Below are 21,698 nucleotides of genomic sequence, written 5' to 3' on the forward strand. Positions count from 1 at the left end.
GGCGTAACGATGTATTAGGGAGAAAGCAGTGCAAATTTATCTGGCTAATAATCTAGTATTTTAGACTATAATAAAATTTGTCAATATGGCATGTTTTTTTTTTTTAAAGCAGCTCCTTGTTTTGAAAGTGAATATCACTGATACTGATTTTTATTTTTTATTACTCAATATACATTCCATGTGAGCCAACTACAGCATAAACACTGAACATGTATGTCTTTTATAATGTGTGATGTTCAAGTCTCCTTTCACACAGTTTTGTTATTGTTGCAAGTAGGCTAATTGAAAAACATATGCAACATATCCTTCACACATATAACGAAAGCAATGGCATCAGAGTTTAAGGTTTGGCCCGTGTTTTCGGCGTCTCCCCTATTCCAGAGTACAGGGACACATGAGTAGATCCAGCCGGGCCTCCTCCTCCAGCTCTGCTAAGGGCAGGCAGATGTAAGGGATCAGGGGCAGACGTGGAGCCTCGCAGGGGGAAGGTGAGAGGTACACAGCCTCTCCGCTCCCAGTGATCAATCATTCTCCACTTGTCCTCCTCCCTGGCCCGCAGCTGTTCCTCCAACATCTCCTGTGGAAACACACTCTTCACTTTGCTTAAAATTATTACACAGACCATAAACCCAGAGAGGGAAAGCTCTGTTAACACTAGTGCACAGGGTAGTCACTGTAACCTTTAAGATGAGCCAGTGGTGCTTTGGACGAGAGCCATACAGCCGGCGCTGGCTCACCATTTTCATACCTGTGGAACTGATGTTTTTGCTGTGGAATTTATTTGCCACTCGCAGCCCAATCTCAGGAGCAGCATTGATCCCCTCGATGACGGCTTGAACCGCGGCCTTCATTCCAAGGGCAAGCTATCCGGAAAGCTTGTCAAATTACGAAGGTGTGCAGACCTGTTTTGACAACATCATAAAACAAGCAGCCAGAAATTGTTGACCATCATGATGATGACTAGAATGATTATGTGAGGAGGTGGGATTTTAGATTGCCTTTTTTTTTTTTTTTTTTTTGCACTGTGAAGCGAAAAGCTATTTTGGACTGAATGAGAAACTGTTTTTTTTTTTTTTTTCTTGATTTGAAAATGTTAGACAGCCTGAATATCTCCTATTTCTATACTTATTATTGATTTTTGATACAATACGCCAAGTCTTATCATATAAGGAGTGTTTATCTGACCTATAAAGAGTCAAGTCATCACCACCATTTATGTGAACAAATTTATAAAGTACACTGTAAAAAGTGAATAGTTGGATCAACTTAAAAAAAAAATTTATCGTGAAAAACGTGATAATTTAAGTTGAGAAAACTTAATTTCTTTAGGTGTTACCAATTGAAGTATTTTTTTTAAGTTGATCCAACTATTCACTTTTTACAGTGTAGTGGTGTTTCTGGAAGAAAATATTCTGGGTTTAGTACAAGTTAAGCTCAATCGACAGCATTTGCAAGCATAATATTGATGAATTTTCACTTTCATATCTCAAATCTGGATTAAAGTGAGGCGCTTACTATGGAAGTGAATGGGCGGGGCCAATTTGTAAACATTATTCATTGTTTCAATGAACTCAAGACATAAACAATATGAATGTTAACATGATTTTAGTGTGGGAAAGAAATCACATACTAACCTTTTTTGTGTTCTATCCAATTTTATAACTTCATCGCTGACAACACAATACCATTAACCCTAAAATGACAATGAAAATGATTATTTAAACAGCTTTACAGTTTAAATAAAACAAGAAAAAAAAATATTATATGAAAGAGTGTAAAGTCTAACCTTTCTGCTTTTAAAACTCCAAAAATAGCCCCATTCACTACCCGTTTAAACCATAATTTTTGCTTTTTTAAAAAAAACAAATGAGAGACAAAAAAAATGATAAAAAACATTATGCCATGAATTCTATCGTTAAAGTTTAACTTGTTCAATAAACACGATTGCTATGACGAGTATTCATGCATGTTTAGTATTCATATGCTATAGGAAAAATTCTTTATTTGAAGCGTGCTTTCTCTTATCACATCTGTGCATTCACAGATATTAACTCTATACCAGGACCAGGTATGTGACTGGCATACCAACCTAGCCACTCCTAACCATTTCTGCTTTAAACACAGATCTAGGAACAGTAATCCATCTATTTCTGCTCATCTGCTATGAATTAAACATAGACGCAGGTCAGCACACAGTGTGTCTAAATCACTGCAGCCCGGCTGCCCTTAGCTCAACTTCTCTATTGACATAATGTCAGATATGACACTATTACTCAGCGAGTCGCGATGGTCATTTGATAAATAGTACCATAAATTGTTGACAAAACAATTTGTGATGTATTACGTTCGTGATGGGTTGTACTGCTTATCAAATCAAAGTAATCTGGTGGCGGACACCATTAATCAGCCTAATGTGCATAATCCTGCTGCTGATGGGAGACGACTTGCAGATTGTGGATGGTTTTCTACAATTCTCTCTTTTAGATTTAACCAGCACACTTCACAATTTAAGGTTCTTTGTTGGCATGTATGCATGGCAAAAAAAGGTTCTTTGTAGAAGAAAAAGTTTCTTTAGGCTGTAAAAATGTTCCTCAGACCAACATTCTTTGAAATAAAGGTTCCAAAAGAGGGTTTTCACAGTAAAGCCATAGAAGAACCATTTTGTGGTCCACAAAGAACCTTTCAGTGATCAGGTCTGAAAATAACCTAAAAAACATTTTTCCACTATTTTTACCTTTGGGAAATGGAAAGGTTCCGTGGTTGTTAAAGGTTTTTCGTGTAACCATAGATGCCAATTAAGAGCCTTTACTTTTAAGAGTGAAGAATGAAATGGTTCTTTTATGAGCCTTTCACTCACAGGTACTTTAAGAAACCAAAAATACTTATTTGACATTGCTACGAAAACCCTCTTTTGGAACCTTTTTTTTTTCTAAGAGTGTTGGTCTGAGGAACCTTTTCTTTTAGTCTAAAGAACACTCAGAAAAAAAGGTACAAAATCTGTCACTGTATACCTACACTGTAAAAAAAAATGTTTAAGTCATTTCAACTTAAATTGCATTAAACTGATTTTAAAAATGAATTGAATCTTATAAAAAGGATAAAAATTTGCTTAACTTATTTTGATGAGTTGAAGTAAAAACATATGTTGTCATATTTATTATTCATATAATTTATTTACAGTGTATATTAGTACCTCAAATGTACATTTTTACACCAAAACTGTACATATTAGTACCTAAATTGTACATATTAAAACCTTTTTAACCGTCCCAGTGACAGCTTTTGTACCATTCTTTCTGAGAGTGAACCTTTTTCTTCAACAAAGAACATTTTTGTGTGTTTTGAATGCTAAGATTTTGTTTATTCAGATGAACTAGATTGTGCAATATTTTAATCTCTCCCTCTTTGACAACCTTTCCCCTGACAAATCTGTGTGTTTTCATGACCATAACATTTTTAAAGCATATATTTGCATAAAACAGATATTTATGTCTCATAAATGCCCATTATGATTTCAGTGTGAGCTGTTGAGAGACTTTAATTTTAAATGATTCTGTATGGAAAAAGTTTTGAATATATATATATATATATATATATATATATATATATATATATATATATATATATATATATATATATATATATATATATATATATATATATATATACATACACTAGGCCTGGCCTATACAGTATATACTATATACAGTATAATTTTTCCCAGACCAGCAGTCATGTCATGTTGGTTCCATTACATTCTCTCTCCTCACCAGATTACACACTCTGTAGTGCCGCTGTGTGGTGTGTTTCCACGCTAAGTGAGCAGCCGATATCTCAGCTATCTCTGCTAGTGAACTTGCTCATCTCTGCTGTCAGATACAGATGACAGTGTTATTTTCAAAGGCCCACCACAGACAGGAGGACTTGTTTAATGTGCGACAACTTCCTGTGATCACTCAGCTCTCTGTATTATGAGCAGAGCTTTGTATGTCCGTTTGCAAAGGCTCAAAGACTTGAAGCGTCTGAAGGAAAGAACGACAGATACAGACACAATGTGTGGAAGTCCACGGGAGCAACACAAAAGGCTGCTTATCAACTCTTGATAAGAGTTGAAAGGGTTTGCCTTTGTTTCTGCTGTCCACATCACTTGTAATTGAGAGGCTGTCGAAAGTTGAAATGATTAAAACTGAACCATTCACACACTATTAAGACACAATGACTGTCAACCCTACTGGTTTACAACATATTTCAGTATTACAGTATGTCATTACATTCTTTTCCCCCTTGCTTTAATGTGCATTTTGAAGTAAAAACAAAAACAAAACAAAATATTTCAAAAAAGATGTCCTATTGCTCAATAAACTGTAAAATATTTTTTAAACTCAACTTTTTTGTATTTTCTGTTTATGTTACATTTCTTTAATTCTTTAATTTATCGGCAACTGTCCAAATATGTATAGTTTAATATGTTAGCAGCACTTTATAATAACTTTCATTAATAACATTAACAAACAGTATTATATTATATAATGCTTCACAGATCATGAATGAACATTCAAATGGTCATATGTTCAAAAAAATATATATTTGAATGTACATAAATAAATTCAGCAAATAAATAATGTATGCATAATGACTCTTACTTGAAAGTTACAAAAAATGTTTCCAGTGTCTTACAGTGACTGAAGAAGATTAAAGTTAAAAAGGTTCATCACAGAATGTCCGGATAAATATTATCATTTCAAACACAACACACAGTGTCTGAACAAACTGCATCATAAAAAAATTATATTTAAAAATTACCCATACAAAAAAAGTCAGTGCAGAATAATATTTTTTACCACCCATGTATGACATCACCCGTTTCATTCTCTGCCATTGTTTTAATGTAGTCTGTGGTGAAAAAGTGATCAGAAGACTTTTTGCCCTTTGCTAATTAGAATCCAGCAAGAAAGGCCTGGAGATTTATGAAAGGGTTAGAACCTACACCCGTAAGTCTTTCCTGTGCACCGGTGTAAAGTCAAGCAACCTTGAGACGGAGCCAAACAGATTGCTCACAAAAAAAGAAAACATCTTCATGCGGCACATTTCGCACAAAGATTAATTAAAAAGCCAATTGCAATACATATTTTTTACTGAGAGAAATTGGGGCATTTTTAAGAGTGATGCAGTAATTTCCACATCCTTATCATTAAGGGAAATTTCCACTCCAGCCAAAAAAAAAAAAAAAAGCACAATTCTTTTTTTAGCTTGAATAATATTATCAGGCCTTTTTTTCTGCTGTTTTGTGAATGAGATAAAAAAAAAAACTGGATTTTAAAGTTCTGCTGCTTTCTGGTGAATGAATCTGTTAAACATAGAATTAAGTCAAATTGTCAATCATTGGAGTGAGTGGCAGATGAGAGGTGTTAAATTCTCACTTTTAAAAGAAAACTAGAGGTCTGATCAATATATAGGATTTATAGTTGATTTAAATGTAAACGTTTATTTATTTTTATATATGGTTTTAAATGATTGTTTGATAACCCCTAATGCTCAAAATAATTAACTGGTTTGAGTAGAGCCAAATGAATTAAACAAATTAGTTCAATCAGATTAACTTTTATGAGTATTTACAAATTCATTTTTTCTCTCTTTTGAGTTCACAAAACTGACACATTTTAAGTAATCTGAATTGTTTCATTGTTTTGTGTTTTGGGAGTTCTTTTAATTTAGACAAACTTAAATTTAACTGAAACTGGGCTGGGATTTCTATTTCCCAGCATGCTTTGTCATGACACTCAAACGGGAGAGTAAATGCTCAAATTAAGTGTTATAATGTTTTTGTTGTTGATTTAGTAGTGTTTAATATTTTGCAGTTTAGAAGAGTTTCTGTCATGTTGTTTTTTGTATGCATGAGCTTAGTTTAAGAACAGATATCCGTTAAATGTTTTATATTTGCTGTGCTCATTAAGCTATGCTATGCTAATGCAATTAAAGCATTGTGTAACCAATTAGCAAGGTAGCATTTACTGAATTATCCAGTTAAAACTAGCCAAGTTTCCACTACTAAAAATATTTAAGTTGAGATGTAAAAAAATAGCTGGTAACTGATTACCTCAAATCTTTTGAGTTACGCCAACTTATTCAGGTTTACACTGTGCGAGACTATAGTGTATGATACCTTTTCTAAGCAGTGAATAATTTTACATTCAAATATGTTACATTACACTAAAAAAAAATTGAGAGGAGACCCTGTGGTTTGATAATAAAAGCAAAGCGAACTTGAGCTTTCCATGCATTGAATCAAATGGGCTGATAACAGAGCAATAAGGTAATGGCTGATGAGTCTTAATTTCTCAGCTTGTTCTGCCAATACATGTACTATTAATCTGCGGGTGTTTTTGTAGTGCTATTTTTACAAAAAGTGAGTCTACGACGACGCATTTCAACTTGAATGTTAACTTTGTGAGCGGAGCGGAGCGATACATAATGCAGTGCTGTTGCCTGTTCATCTCTCATGAATGTGCCGTTTCAGCACTGCTGAAGTCATTAAGAGTCCCTCTGGTTTAATGAGTAAACCCAGTCTAATCTAACATTCACCACCCCATTTTCTCATTTAATACTCAAATCCTTTTAAAAAATGGATAGCTGTAACTTTGCTCTTTTTTTCAAACACATTAAGATGAATAGCAATAAATATGTTTTCTTGGAAACAGAAGGTGAAGTTTGTTCTCCATTCATGAAACCACATAGACTATAATGTGCATGCTGAACAACAACAATAGTCCAAATAAAACTAATAATGTAAACAATTATAAAATTGTTAAAATTACTACTGCTACTACTACTAACAACATATTAACAGTCTATTTCTGCAAATACGATTTAATAAAATTGTAATTTTAATAATAACTTATTTTCTTAATCACTGTCAAATGTCTGAAATACATATTTAAAATTTGGGAAACATACAATCATGTTTATGTTTAGGGTAATTTACCCTCATGCCAAATTGATTTGTGTGTCTGTAAGCCCTGTGTTTATCTGTTTTCCAGTGTAGCAGAGAAAGCTAACCACATCGTCTAGCTTCCGTGGCAGACAGACACAGGGAAAGATCCTATACATGGGAGATGACCCGTTAATGTGGTTTGTCCTGTATTCTTTAGCCGCAATTCATTTTAATTGTGCGTATGAAGTTTAAAAGTATTAGTGTCAGGTAAAGATTCATTGCTGCGGTTTGATTTAAGGCCGGCCTAATCGGAAGCAACCATGTGTTCTGGCAGATGTTTACATAAGCCTCACTTGCTCCCTGACAGGAGTTAAAAAGTACAGTTGTGGTAATCAAATTGTGGTGTGCCAAGTCAGATGCACGAGGCAGATTGAATTAAGCAGGCTTGCAGATTTATGTATGAGGAGACGCCAGCCAGGGATACAACATTCATCTGAGTCGGAGCAGGGGGGGTCTCTGAAACCCCCCCCCCCCCCCCCCCCCAGTTCTGCTGTTCTCCTTTGTGTCTTGTCTCTGTACCGGACTGACACACGATATCGATGTTGAGGCGAAGTAAACTTGTGCGTCCTCGTTTACCGAGACGAGAACGGGTTAGAAAGCGTCTCCAAATGAATGAGAGCAGTTTTTCGCTCACGACTCAGATTGTTACACACTTATTCGCTCACAACAGACAGAGACAGAGTAAAGAGTCTGGAACAGCAAGAACAATTGAAGTCAGATTATGTCTGGTTCAATGGTGACAATGAGGCGGCGGAGGAGGGCGTGATTGGAGAGAGAGCGAACGAGAAGGAAAAATCATTAGTTCTCCTTCTTTCATGTTGATTGCAGGCACGTAATATGATTGATACAAAAAGAACATCTAACAGGACCGTTCGATTGTTTAAAAATATCGCCGCTCAGATATAGTTTCCAATGGACTGCGCTGAAGAATACGAACATCTGGCCTCTGCTCAAAGATACGCTTCTCTTTGTTGTGAAAATGAATACGATCCAGCTCAAAACGATCTGACATAAATGGGCTTAGTGACCGTGAATGGTTTTCTTTTTCCCTCGTTTTTCGTCAATTCTGTCAGCGCAACATATTCTTCAATGGAACGGGTCAGCATTAAATTAAACCTCAACCAGTTTCCAATAGTAATTAACTTGAGTATATCGCAGGGCTATTATTCACATCTAAGTAACCTTTTAATAGCAGTACTCTTTAAACCCCACTGCAGGTAATGACTTTAAAGAGGCCTTATTAAAAGAGAAATGGTAATGAGCTTTAATAAAGCAGAGCAACTCTGAAATGAAGAAGCATTTTGTATAGAGGAGGACACAGGGACCAGTGTCTGAGCTTCATTAATGAGAATGATGATCCCAGCAGTCCCTCTTCAGTGTGTACATGAAGTTAACATTAACCATGATGGAGGACAGATCTATCCAAGTGGAGAGAGAAATGGATTCTTCTAATCAGAAAAGAGGAACCTGAGTAAATTCAATAAAAGGAGAGTCCTGATAACACAATTCATGTGATCTGCGAAGCAGCAGAGACTTATGGGACATTTCTCGCAGAGTAATTACGGCGCAACCCGGAAAACGGTGACATTATATCAAAACGGATATGAATCCAACGGAATGTCACAGCTGAATTTTTGTCGAACGTCATTGTTCGAGGCTTTATTTTTGCTCTTTAATTTGGCAAAAGTTAATTAGGCTTCAGATGTATGATGTATATTTATAATTGTGGGCCTTGAAGCAAAGCACAATTATGGGAATAAATTGCCGTTTTAATTTATTTATATTCTCCGCTTCTCGCAGTTTTGGCAAAGCATGAAAAGTTCAGGGCGCTGAAGAAAAAAAAAAAACGCACGAGGAAATAAAACCGGTAATTCTCTGATTTAACATTCGCCAATTCACAAGACAAGCAATTAAAGAAAAACACAGAGAAAACTGAGAGAGAAAACAATCGAGGCAGAAGAACATAATGAAATCAATCTTCTCCAAACAGCTGGAGTTGAATTCCAGCTGACATGAGCACCTGGAATTGCTGCCGGGTAACAACCATAGGCCCGGAGAAAGCTGCTACACACACACACACACACACCCACAACTGTGTTCGCTCTTGGTGGCACTTTGACTGGCACCCCCCGCTGCCTCGTCCTCCCGCCGCGAAACGTCGCAGAACGCTGCGGTGACGTTCCTCCGACTAATTAAAGGGATGATTTGTGCAACGCTGACTTTTTATTTAATTAATCACCTGCACAAAGCCATAAAAAGCCATCATTTAAAAAGATTCCTGTTAGTTTGCCATGTGCCTAATAGATTATGGTACATTAAAGAAGTGACATGATGATGTATTTTAAAATATGGCCACCTTGCCAGGCTGGCAAACTTCCCAACTTTTTTTTTTCTTCTTTTTTTTTGGAGAGGGTTCCCATTGATACAAATGAAGTGTCAACACTAGCAAAAGCTTGCAAACGGCTCCTTTTACCTATTAGGACAACTCGCTTTGTATAAGTGCAGCATTTTTTTGCTGCTGCTCTGTTCTGTGAGACTCACATGTAAATATGAATTAATGATTATACAAGAAGTGAACAAAAGCTCTCTGTCTGGTCCTTCTCCTGCGACATGTATTAATTAGTTCAGAAGAAAACAAGTTCATTTGTGAGATGAAGAATTTGAGTTATGCATGTGTTGAGAGCGTGTTTGTTTGTCTCCCGAGTGTTGTATGTGAAAATGTAAATTAATTTATCTTCAGTTATTAAAAATAGCGGCAGCTTTCAATTGCTATTTTAATTCTATTTTTAATGTGTGTGTGTGTGTGCGTTTGTTTAAGTACTGAAAACTTCACCAAGACAAATTAATTGTGTCTAAGCAAACTTGGCAATAAATCTCATTCTGACTGCTATTTCTTTTCTCTTTCTGATAGCTGTTGTGTGTATCAGTGCTTTCTTCAAATTGAATAAACATTTTACATTTTAATATTGTTTTAATATTATATAATATATATATATATATATATATACACACACACACACACATTTATATATACACACAACACTTCCGTGACTAAACAGCTGAACAAAGGTAAACACATAAACAATAAAAAACAACATTACAAACAATTATGGACCTTTCACTAACAAATAACACACTTGCAAACCTATTTTTCATGACTTTGTCTCTTCAAGTACTTTAACCCAAACCTGGTCAGAACTTAACCAGCCAGAAATCATGAAAACAAATGCAGTTAGAGCTTTTTCTGAGCATTTCTGGTTTTAACCAGCTAGTGTCAGATTCATTTTTAGTAGATGTATGAAGTCAAGTTCACACAGATGTTCTATTACAGTAACCGGCTCATCACAGTTTTACAATTTGAAACCTATTATTTGCTTAAAAAGCTAGCAATCTAAGTGTGTGTGTGTGTGTGTGTGTGTGTGGTAAATTGTGTGGATAAAAATTCCCATGACGAAAACAGCTTATCATTATTATATTTTCTTTTATAAATCATTATATTTAAAATAATAATAATAATAATAAAATAAAAAAAACTGTATTTTCTCTGTAAGGATTATGTTTAGGGGTAGGGTAAGGGTTACAATGTAAAGTATAAAAATTATTTTGTCTGTGTAGAGTCCTCAAAACAATGACACAACATGTGTGTGTGTGTGTATGTAATCATGTGAGTTCTTTTTTTTTTCTCTCGAGACTTTGGTGTGCAATATTACAATTACAATTTGAATTAAATTAAATGCCTAAAATTGTCCATATGCATCCTGGTATGTGCTATAGGAATGAATTAATAGCTATATTTATCTATTGTTGTCGTAATTGTTGTTAAATAGCATTTAGCCTAATATATTTTAAAGTTTGGCCAAAGTTTCATCTTTCCCAACCTGATCTCTTAAATTCATATCTCAGATTTCCATGTTCATCGTCGCACAACCTGTCTCTAATTATCTTAAAAACAGTAATTAACCATAAATATTTGTTCAGCTCCCTTCACGAGAGCAGTGTGTGAAACAGAGGACTAATGTAATTTGGTTTCCAGCCTATCAAGATTAATTTAGCATTGGACATGATGAATGCAGCTGTGGCTGCGTCTGCGATGCATCAGTGTCAGGAGGGCCACTTCGCCCAGATTTTTCACACCAGTCCGGCGTTTGGAGAGACAGAGTGCGGTATTAGTCATTGTTTTTGGGGAAGAGGCCCGCGCGCACTGATTTACTGCCAGACGACGTTCAGAGGAGGAGGCGCCATTAGCCTTGACAATCCTTTAAAGCTATAAAAAATTCAGACTGTGTGAATTTGATTAGCATCTCTCTTGCTTGGTGGGAAGCCGAGCTGAGCTTGTTTTATCTGGGTGGTATTGAAATTGACACACTTTTTTCCTCCCGCACCGTGCCAGTAATACTCCAGCGGTGGCATTTACCTGATTTGAAGAAGATTGAAGAATAGGACAGGAGTGGAGCAAGCAAAATACCCTCTTTACTGAAATCGACTCCAAGATGCAGATGCAGCGCACCAGCTGAACAGAATGGCGCGAGCGGCGAAACAATCACAAAATAAGCTATTTGTTTGTGAATTTAAGAACACATTAAGTCTGTCTAGCTCCAAGCAGTAGCAAGGGGTATATTACCTGCTCTGAAAATGATGAAGAGAAATCGTTTTACAAAGAAATGATAAAAAGCGCCTTGAGCAAGCTGCAGAATAGGGTGCCGCACACAGGGAAGATGAGCGGGCCTGATTAAAATTTCCATCTTTATCACCAGGCGATCACCCCCGTGACGACTGCGCCTCACGTGCACGGCTCTGACACTCCTGAGGATATCGATAACTTTTATATGATTGTTGTAAAAGGCCTTTCTTTGAGAAAATGTCACACTTTTTCCCCCTCCCTGTGTTCTCGCTCTGTTGTGTCTCCTTCTGAGGTGCTGTCTATAGAGACATATGAGAGAACAGAGGCAATCGCCTGTCAAGGCTGATACTCACTTCCTGTGGAAATATGATGTTGAAATACTCCCCGAGCAGATAAGTGTCTTTACACATGAGCAGCACATTTGATTGCCTTCTGCAGCGAGAACAGAAAGTGGATTACAACTCTCTCTTTCTTACTCTTGCTTGCATGCTCACACACACACAGACAGAGAGAGAGAAAGAGAGAATAGCTCTTTCTATCTGAGCATGAATGCATCTTGCCCAATTGTAATGTTCCTCCTTTGCCCTCGTTCACTTTTTCTCTCTAATGAACACATGGAGACATGGAAGAAGGAATATGACCTGCCCTTCACAACTGGAAGAACTCGGTGCTCAAGAACATAATGGTGTAGCCAGTCTTAAAGTAATAGTTAACCTAAAAATAAATATTCAGTCATTTTTATTTATATATTTTTAAAGGAAAGGGAATAGTTCACCTAAAAATAAAAATTCTGCTAAAATGTTACAGTAAGGTTCCATTTGTTAACATTAGGTAACAATTCATGTTAATAATGGGACCTTATTGTGCAGTGTTACCAAAATTCATTCATTCTTTCTTACTTCCTCTTCGGATTTCTGAATAACATGCTGGTCTCACTTTTCAATAGACTTCAATGGTTTTCAGTAAAAAAAGAAAATGTGGACTGGGCCAAAATAAAAAAATAAATAAAAAACCTTCATAAAGGTCCTTGCACACTGAATCCGAAATGTTCGCATGCGTTTTTTCGTATCCGTCATTCTGTGGCTCTAAACTGTCAAAACACCATTCAAATGCTTGTTACGGATGCAAAAAACGCAGAAAATCGAACCCGATCTGATTTTTTTTTGACGGACGAAAGTTGCAGTGTGCAAGTGTGATTGACATAACGTGAGGTTGTATTTATTTTTTAACGTGCGAAAATTTCCGACGCGAATTTCGCACTCAGTGTGCAAGGGCCTTGTGCCTTAAAGGAGAACTCCGGTCAATTTTAACATTGAGCTCATTTTTTTGTACATTTGGAGTGCTGTCAATACAGAGAAGAACGACAAAAATCGGTGTTGCCTACACCGAGTTATTCTATTTTTAAAATTTGCACCCTGTTGACTTCAATGGGGCAAGTACTAAACCTGCTTTTAGCCTCTTAACATCCTTGATGTGTCATTACAAGTGCACAGAAAATGTGAGTGATTCCTTCTGAGTGAACACGAGTGAATCTGACTGCAGTAGATGTGAAAGAAATGTATAAAAATTATGTTATTTAAGCCAGCGCAAATACCTGTTTACATCCTGTTTTTCGGGTGAAGTCCAAAGTAGTCGATTGCCGAGTTCACGCGCGTGATCATAGGTAACTAAACCTATGCGCGTGAACTCGGCAATCGACAGGTATTTTTATACATTTCTTTCACATCTACTGCAGTCAGATCCACCCGTGTTCACTCGGAAGGAATCAGTCACATTTTCTGTGCACTTGTAATGACACATCAAGGATGTTAAGAGGCTAAAAGCAGGTTTAGTACTTGCCCCATTGAAGTCAACAGGGTGCAAATTTTAAAAATAGAATAACTCGGTGTAGGCAACACCGATTTTTGTCGTTGTTCTCTGTATTGACAGCACTCCAAATGTACAAAAAAATGAGCTCAATGTTAAAATTGACCGGAGTTCTCCTTTAAGACTTGTGCACTACATTCCGAGTCATCTGAACACTTTCAGTAGTTTTGTTTGAGGAATAGACAAAACTTTTCTTTGCTATTGAATGAAAATGTTTACATACTTTACGTCACCTTCATTTATATAGCGCTTTTAACAATATATATTGTTTCAAAGCAGCTTTACAGTGATAATATGAAATTAAAGTAACAGAGATTGTTTGGCTTTAGAGCAGCTCTAGAATAAAGTTATTGTCTATAGCTAAAGTTAGTTTTGACTGATTCACTTCATTCTTTCAATCATTCTTTTAAGACAAATCTTTTCAGTGAATCAGTCTGATTCATTCTCAAATTCAACTCTCCAGAAGCGTCGCTAGACCCCTTTATTGGGGCATGAGCCCCAGTGAAATATTGGCGTGCTGTGGTAAAATATTACTGACATATACTCATCTGATTATGTAGATTACGTATATGCCAATCTGGGAATCATTTTCCTTGATTATATTGCAGCACTCGTGTCATCCATGTTGTCTATCCACTCAGAATCAGAGATGGCAGATACACAAATGAACCAATAATTTGATCTAACTGGTCAAACGGCTTTGCAAAAAAATCAGAAATTGTTCAAGAGTCAGTTTAATTCATCCGGACAGATCACTCACGCACTGAATCATTTGTAGTTTTTTTCACACTCCAAAAGAGTATGGGAAAAGACAGAAAACAAAAAAAGCGCATGTGATGAATCAGCTCTTTATTGCATGTGAAGCTTGTGAATGACTGCAGGTAGACTATTTATGTCCATATACATAACAGTATCAAAAAAGAAATAGAGAGAGAGAGTATCAAAATATCGGGGGCCTGTGCCCCATTCCTGAGGAAAGGCTTGAAATGCCAACACAATTCATTGACTCAAATTTTGGTCTGTGTGTCAAACAAACCAATTTTTTGTGAACTTTAACCAAATACCAAAAACTAGACCAGTCCCACATTTCACTTCTTCTTTTCCAAGCTCTTATTTCCTCCCAACAGTGAAACTGGTGCCATTTCATGTTTTTTTTTGGTCATTAACCTCGTTCTGTGAGAGTGGCACATTACAGCTTTGCTGGGATAGAGACCGGTGCCTCTCCACATTACAGAGTAAATAAATTTGGGTGCTCCAGAGGCCTGCCATTGTGGGATGCTGACTATAATTAAGCGCTACATTAGAAAAGAGGGCCGGAATAAAACATGAGTATGTAAATGCTGCCCGGAGCTGATATTGTAGTGATTATTACAATGCAGATGAAGCATTTCTCATAACTGCTGGTGCCTACTGATGCCTCCGAAAACATCTGGACCTTTTAATTGAAAAATGGCACAGCGCTCTGCCTTGCTGCTGCTCGCACACTAAGTGAAGTCAACAATTAAGACAAAAGCCTAATTGATAAAATTGCATTATTTGCTTATTTGGCGTTCCAGTGAGATGAAACATTTGATTTATCATTATTTACGGGCCAGTGGCAGAGGGGAGACTATTTTGTTTCGCCAGCATTATTAAAAAAGAATAAACACATACGTTAAAAAATGACCACATTCAGTGGGGACCATGTTGCATGAATAAATAATTATTATTAAGCTTCTTTTGCGTTGCCCATTTGGATAAGCATGAGAAAATAATTTATTACTGTTGCTTTATGCAAATTTATGAACTGAAGTTGTTGTTGTTTTTTTTCTCACTTATACCTTGCTTTGAGGATTTTACTGTTGGCTAATAAATGAAAAGATAATAAACTGCCTGAATATGATCACAATGCTGAGTAATAGGTAACGCTTTACATTACAGTGTATGAATATTACTATGATTAATTACTGAAGCATTTGGGTCCACATTGTGTCCATAATAATCACATTCCAAGTATGTGTTCATAAGTACATCATATCAGCTACTTACACTGTAAATAGGCAGTAAAATGAAAAAATAAAAAAATAAAAAATAAAAAGGACTGTATTACCATTATAATGATCTAAATAAAGAGGCACATCAAACGATTACAATAATTTTGACTCTAGTTTATGTTTTATTTGATTTTACAATAAAAAACAACAGACCTGAAGCCACTGATTCAGTGATTTTTTTTTAAGCATACAATTTAGCGGTCATGAAGTAATCACTGATTCAGTGATTCATAAAAACAGTCAATAGTTTCGTAACTGAATTCAAATGTATTTTTGAATGAATTGGTTGGGTCAAAGATTTAATGACTTACATAATCATGAAGAAAGTCACTACTTTTGTTCCCAAATGAATCAGTTTTTTAGAATGAATCATGTGAATTCATATTTTAATGATTCACTCATAAAGACAGTCACTTGATGTCTCCACCTACTGGCGTAATAACCTAACGAAGATAAAATCACTAAATAAACCCACCAATAAGTTTGATTTTTTGTTTGTTTAATTCTGAAATTGGCGGGGAAGCGTTGTCTCACAAATGACGGAAATGTATGGCTGCATCCGAAATCGCATACTTCCCTACTATATAATAGGTGAAAAACAGTATGTGGAAAAAAACAGTATGTCTGAATTCACAGACAAAAAGTACCCAGATGATCTACTTCTTCCGGCGAGATTCTGAAGTGTGCATATGATGGACACTTTACTATCCCATGAGGGCACGGGAGAGGATTTGTGAACGACAGTGAAGCGACGCAACTGACGCTGGAAGGTCACATGATAATGACAACATGGCGAATGTAGAACATCCGGATTACATTCATACTACACACATTTATACTATATATAACATACTTTTTTAGCGGTCGTGAAGTAATTACTTATTCAGAATAAGTACCTACTCAAGAGAGTATGTGATCTAGGACGCAGTCTCTGTCAGTGGCGGGGAAAGAGGTATCAGTCCTATTGGAATTCATTCTATTTAAATGTAATGTGTGTAATATGGACACTGCAATGTAAAATTATGGCGCTAACGAAGATAGGTAGGTACCATGGCCGCAATGAGGTCACAGAGGTCCAGAACTCGTTATTTTTCCGAGGTGTATATAATAAATGTTATGAAATAATTACCTATATAGTACTAACACTATACTTTAATGCTGCAAGGATATTGCACAACACCAAGATCTTCTCATCTGAGCTGCCTCAGCGGTCTGTCTGTCACTGCTCGTCAATGTCAAAATATTTGAGATGACCAATCAAATCAAAGTAGGCGGGCTTTATGTTCACAGAAGCTGATGAGAGCGAATTCCAGCGCGACACTTCAGTAAACTCTCATAAAGTGCAAGATAAGATGCTAAACTAAACATTTCATATTTGACAGCTGTTTTAGGATAGAAATGTTAAACAACTTACAAAAATAATCAGGCAAACAACTTTTTGCATTTTGAATTGAAAATATTTACTTTATTCATGTAATGTAATAATTAGTAGCTGTCAATGTGAGGGTACAAGAAACATTAACAAAGCCTTTTTCATCATATTAGGCATAAGATTAATAATGAATGTGTACATATTGTGAATGAATTTGATAAACCTATTTAGCTAGCGTTCATAGCCTTCAGTAAACTTGTCTAAGAAAATGGTTAAAGCATATAGGCTAACCCTATGTTTACTTTCTTCACTGACACAGATGAAAATGAAAAGACTATCAGTCAAAGCTCAGCTTTAGGAGGGGAAGAGATACAGGGCAAGATAAGAAGAGAAAAAGGAAGAGTGATGGAGTAGAGGAGAAAGCAGGTACTGACAAATAATCTAATGCCCACTGACATAGTTTTAAAGCCAATTTCTTATCCATTTTTTGGCCTTTAAACATCTTGGAATGCACAGATCAGAAAAATCTACATTTTCTTGGGAGAGTATGCCCCCCAATCCCCCTAATTACCTCAAATTTTGGACCTTGGTAATTATAAAACCCTACCTACGGCCCTGGTAGGTAGACTTGGTTGTTTTTGCAAGTTAGTTTCGTATGGTGCACTTGCACTGACCCCTTTCAAAGTCAACAAGCCATACCCTCTGAAAGAACTCATCATCAGTCTGGGCCCCTCTCAGCTAGATTTGTGGTCCAGGAGCGGGGCTGTGTGGAGCGGAGGGTACTGTTCATCTGCCAATATGGCACGCAGGCTGAGTGATGGGCGTTCGCTGTTGTCACTAATAATCAGAGCTGTAATGATCTGCAGACAGGAGGCTGCAGGGGCAATGGATTGTGGCAGAGGGTCGGGGGGGAGTTGAGGGGTTTTGTAATGATCGGCGTACTAAGCCGGAGGTATGTGCACAAGGGTGTGCTTAGTTCATTCCAGAGCAGTTTTCATCCAGACCATGTTACTCCTACAGCTGTCAAGATGCTGTCGGCGTATTATCTGTAATAATTATGCTTAAAATTAGCTCTGTATTTTTAATATATTGTACATAATATAAAGTATTTTTAAATATATGAGTATGTTTATATATATATATATATATATATATATATATATATATATATATATATATATATAGTGTGTATGTTGTTTATATATATAAACATAAAAAAAGTGTGGTCACTTAAATTAACATTATTTATTTTTATAATTTTTTTATTCTAATGAAACAGCACTAATGATACTACTCATTCAGGTCACTTTACTTGACTAATTAAAATTGTAGGGTAATGCAGGGCTGTTTTACTTGGTCAAAACAATCGTACTATAAATACGTTTGAGTGTGTTGAAATTTATGTTAATATTACTCTGTGCGTTCGCTCAGTGGCTGGAATGAGGCACTATAGTTGAACATTGCAGTAAGCTAGATCGATATTAGAATATCATATTAATAAAAGCTGGATAACTTGTGTTGCTAAATGGCATGCAATTAATTAAAAATATATTGTATGGTGGAGAATATGCTGTATTACCGTTAATACAAATAAAGCTTTTTCTGATTATGCTATGTTCGCCACTTGACAAAATAGCATTGTCTCAGAGGCACAAGAGATTCACAGACTATTCACTGAGCTATTTAACAATGATTAGTTTTCTGCCAATAAAAGTTTCCAAACAGTTGCTCACCTGTCTAATAGAACACATAATGGTAGCACTTTATTTTACAGTCCTGATCCCCATGTACATACTATAATATGTACTTATTATAGCAATTGCAAGAACTGGGTAATAACTAATCCGGAATCTACCCCTAACCTAACCTTAGCCCATGTAGTTACCTTATATTACCCAGTACTATCTCAAGTTAGTACACTGTAAGTACACGTACTGTAAAATAAAGTGCAAACCACATAATATATTAAAGCGTCTTTGTTGTTTGCTGATATGAGGTAATTGACAGGCGACGCAATAACACGGGCCGCTACACAGGTTAAAATAGCCGCTTTCTCTGGATTTAAACATTGTTGGAAACATTTGGGATAATGTAAGTTCATAAGGCAACGAAATATATATATATATAAAAAAAAAATGTTTTTTGCATATTTGAATCCAAATGTTTTTTTAATAAAAAAAACATGTTCATGTTAGTTCACAGTGCATGAAATAATGTTAACAGATACAACTTTTGTTAAAAATGTGTTTGTAAATGCTTACATTAACATTAACTAATATTACGAAATGCTGTAGAAATATTGTTCATTGTTAGTTTCATTGGTCACTAACTAATGTTAACAAATTAAACCTTTTTGTAAAGTGTTACTAAGAATTGTAGTTGATTTTTATTATTATTATTATTCTTTAACACCTATTGGGATAATCCTGAAGCTTTTTTTTATTCAATTCTTAATTATATTAATTAAATTATAGGCTATTTTACTTGCAAACAAGGGGCCATTTCTACAGTATACTGTGAGAAACATAAACTGTAGTTATCCTGGCCATGTCTCTACATCTTGCTTTAAGCACAACTTATAATTTATGCCTTTTTTCCATCTCCATGCTACATGCATGTGATATTCCAGCCCAACATCTGCCTTTCATTCATAACGGCATTGCATTAGCTCTGTGTCATCATTCATCCGAATATAAAACACCCCCATATAATTTATATGTACATCTATTTTAATATGTATATTAGTTCACCAGGGTCTCCATCATCTGTATGGCACGTGAGATGATGGAGATGCAGACTTTCCTGCAGGGGCCATTATGATAATATCACATCAAATGTACCAGCACATTTACATACTCAGAGACGGACGCCCACCTGGATTATACCTACCGCAGGATCAACATCAAACGCCATGTCCAAATTTTGCTGCGTTTCATGTCAATTTTCAATTTTTTTTCATGTGACATTGTTTTGTGCACTGGAGTTTGCATTAGGAAAACATGTGAAAAATCAGAAATCAGATATTTGGGCAGCACATCTGTACATTTTGTTTAGTGTATCTTCATTTCTACATTTAGATTTTCTGATTCACTGCCACTCTTTACCTCTGGCGGAAATGTCCTAATTACACATACACCCAAAACCGCATCTCTTCCCTCAAGATTATATTTATTTCAGCAGAGCAAAATGATGAGAGAGAGAGAGAGAGAGAGAGAGAGAGAGAGAGAGAGAGAGAGAGAGAGAGAGAGAGAGAGAGAGAGAGAGAGAGAGAGAGAGAGAGAGAGAGAGAGAGAGAGAGAGAGAGAGAGAGAGAAAAAAGGGTGGCTACTGCTTTGGTAATTTAAGAGAGTGCTAATGAGTGTCTGCTAACCTTTCTCCACCATCCATCAAACCGTAATGGAGTAGAAGATCCTCTTTCCAATCGTGCTTCATTAAAAACTTTCTATTAAATCTAAATATGACGCCATGTACCGATGAAATTAATAGAGTTTCAAATGCTTATATCATCTCCATGGCCTTAAAATCCTCGCAAAACATTTTAACAGCATTGATTATATTATTTAAATATGATTTAATAAGACAAGGGTCTCTAACAGTGCATAGGGACAATAAAAATATACGGCAGCAATATCAATTCACGTTGGTATTGGATTTTTGGAAGCTTAAATGTTACGTGTGACTTTCATTGAGGCATTTATTTGTGTACCTGGTGCAGCTTATTTACTCCATGTAGAAGTTGGAGAAAATGTCACTATGACAAATAACTTTAACTGGTTATATCAACTCACAGCCTGGTGATATTTATGAAGAAATAATAATAATATTATTATTATTATTCATTGCGAACTAAGTGCATCACTGAAGAATTCACGAAATTGTGTTATAATTATCTGTCTTTGCAGATAAAACAATTATCTGTCTTAGCAATATCATTTTCAGTATATTGTTATATAGCATATTAATTATTGCTGAAACAGACTTATATTTGGTAACACTTTATTTTACACTGTTCTTGTTACACGCTACATTTATTTACTATAGTAATACAGTAAATGATGCATAATTACAAGCAACCCTAATATAAACCCTTATATAGCAAGTACATGTAGTTAATATTACTCAGTACTTAAATGTATAATTTCACTGTAACTAGGACACTTTAATAAATGCCAGAAAGATTGAATTTGTTCTTTTTGCTAGCATGTTTGTGTTTCTGTGACTTTGACTCTGTTAACAGTTAATATTCTGCTAATTCTCTGACTTTGTTTTTGTGTAGACTGCTAACAGTGCAAGTCCATATGCAGCATGGTGTGTCAGACTTCATTGTGTGTGTGTGTGTGTGTGTGTGTGTGTGTGTGTGTGTGTGTGTGTGTGTGTGTGTGTGTGTGTGTGTGTGTGTGTGTGAGAGAGAGAGAGAGAGAGAGAGAGAGAGAGAGAGAGAGAGAGAGAGAGAGAGAGAGAGAGAGAGAGAGAGAGAGAGAGAGAGAGAGAGAAAGAAAGAGAGAGAGAGAGAGAGAGAGAGAGAGAGAGAGAGAGTCTTAATTAACGGCTTGCCTTCGATTGGGTGACATGTTACCTGTCAGAGTCAACACGCAGCGCTATTCAAGCCTGGACTGTTTGTTTCTGTCACTCAGCTGCCAACAAACTCCCAATTTTATTCTTCTTTTTCCCTCTCTCTCTCCTTCTCTCTCTCCTCCCTCTCCCTCTCTCTTCATTCAGTTTGATGTTATTTGATTCACTTCTTAAAATGACAGTTTCTGCATGAAAAATCAAAGTGTGGAGTCGAGTAGTATGTATATAAAAGGGAACATTTAT

The 21,698-nt window shown here is 36.0% G+C and overlaps 1 protein-coding gene across 3 annotated transcripts in view; it reads right to left on the reverse strand.

Moving 5' to 3' along the window:
* Positions 1–176: 176 nt before the first annotated feature.
* LOC307173527 (uncharacterized protein) overlaps positions 177–21,698 on the reverse strand; it is a 27,135-nt gene continuing 5,613 nt past the window's right edge. The window contains exons 2-4 of one of the 3 annotated variants that reach the window (XM_079896700.1): positions 1,635–1,693; positions 738–902; positions 177–577 (exon numbers count right to left, since the gene is read on the reverse strand). In XM_079896700.1, the coding sequence (XP_079752826.1) occupies positions 341–577; positions 738–851 (351 nt within the window). In that variant the 5' untranslated portion in view covers positions 852–902; positions 1,635–1,693 and the 3' untranslated portion in view covers positions 177–340. Of the gene's footprint in view, positions 578–680; positions 911–1,634; positions 1,694–21,698 lie in introns of those variants that run through there. The other 2 variants (XM_079896698.1, XM_079896699.1) reach the window with 2 other exon arrangements.

The sequence above is a fragment of the Squalius cephalus genome (genome assembly GCF_949319135.1).
Source record: "Squalius cephalus genome assembly, chromosome: 16".
Classification (NCBI taxonomy): Eukaryota; Metazoa; Chordata; class Actinopteri; order Cypriniformes; family Leuciscidae; genus Squalius; species Squalius cephalus.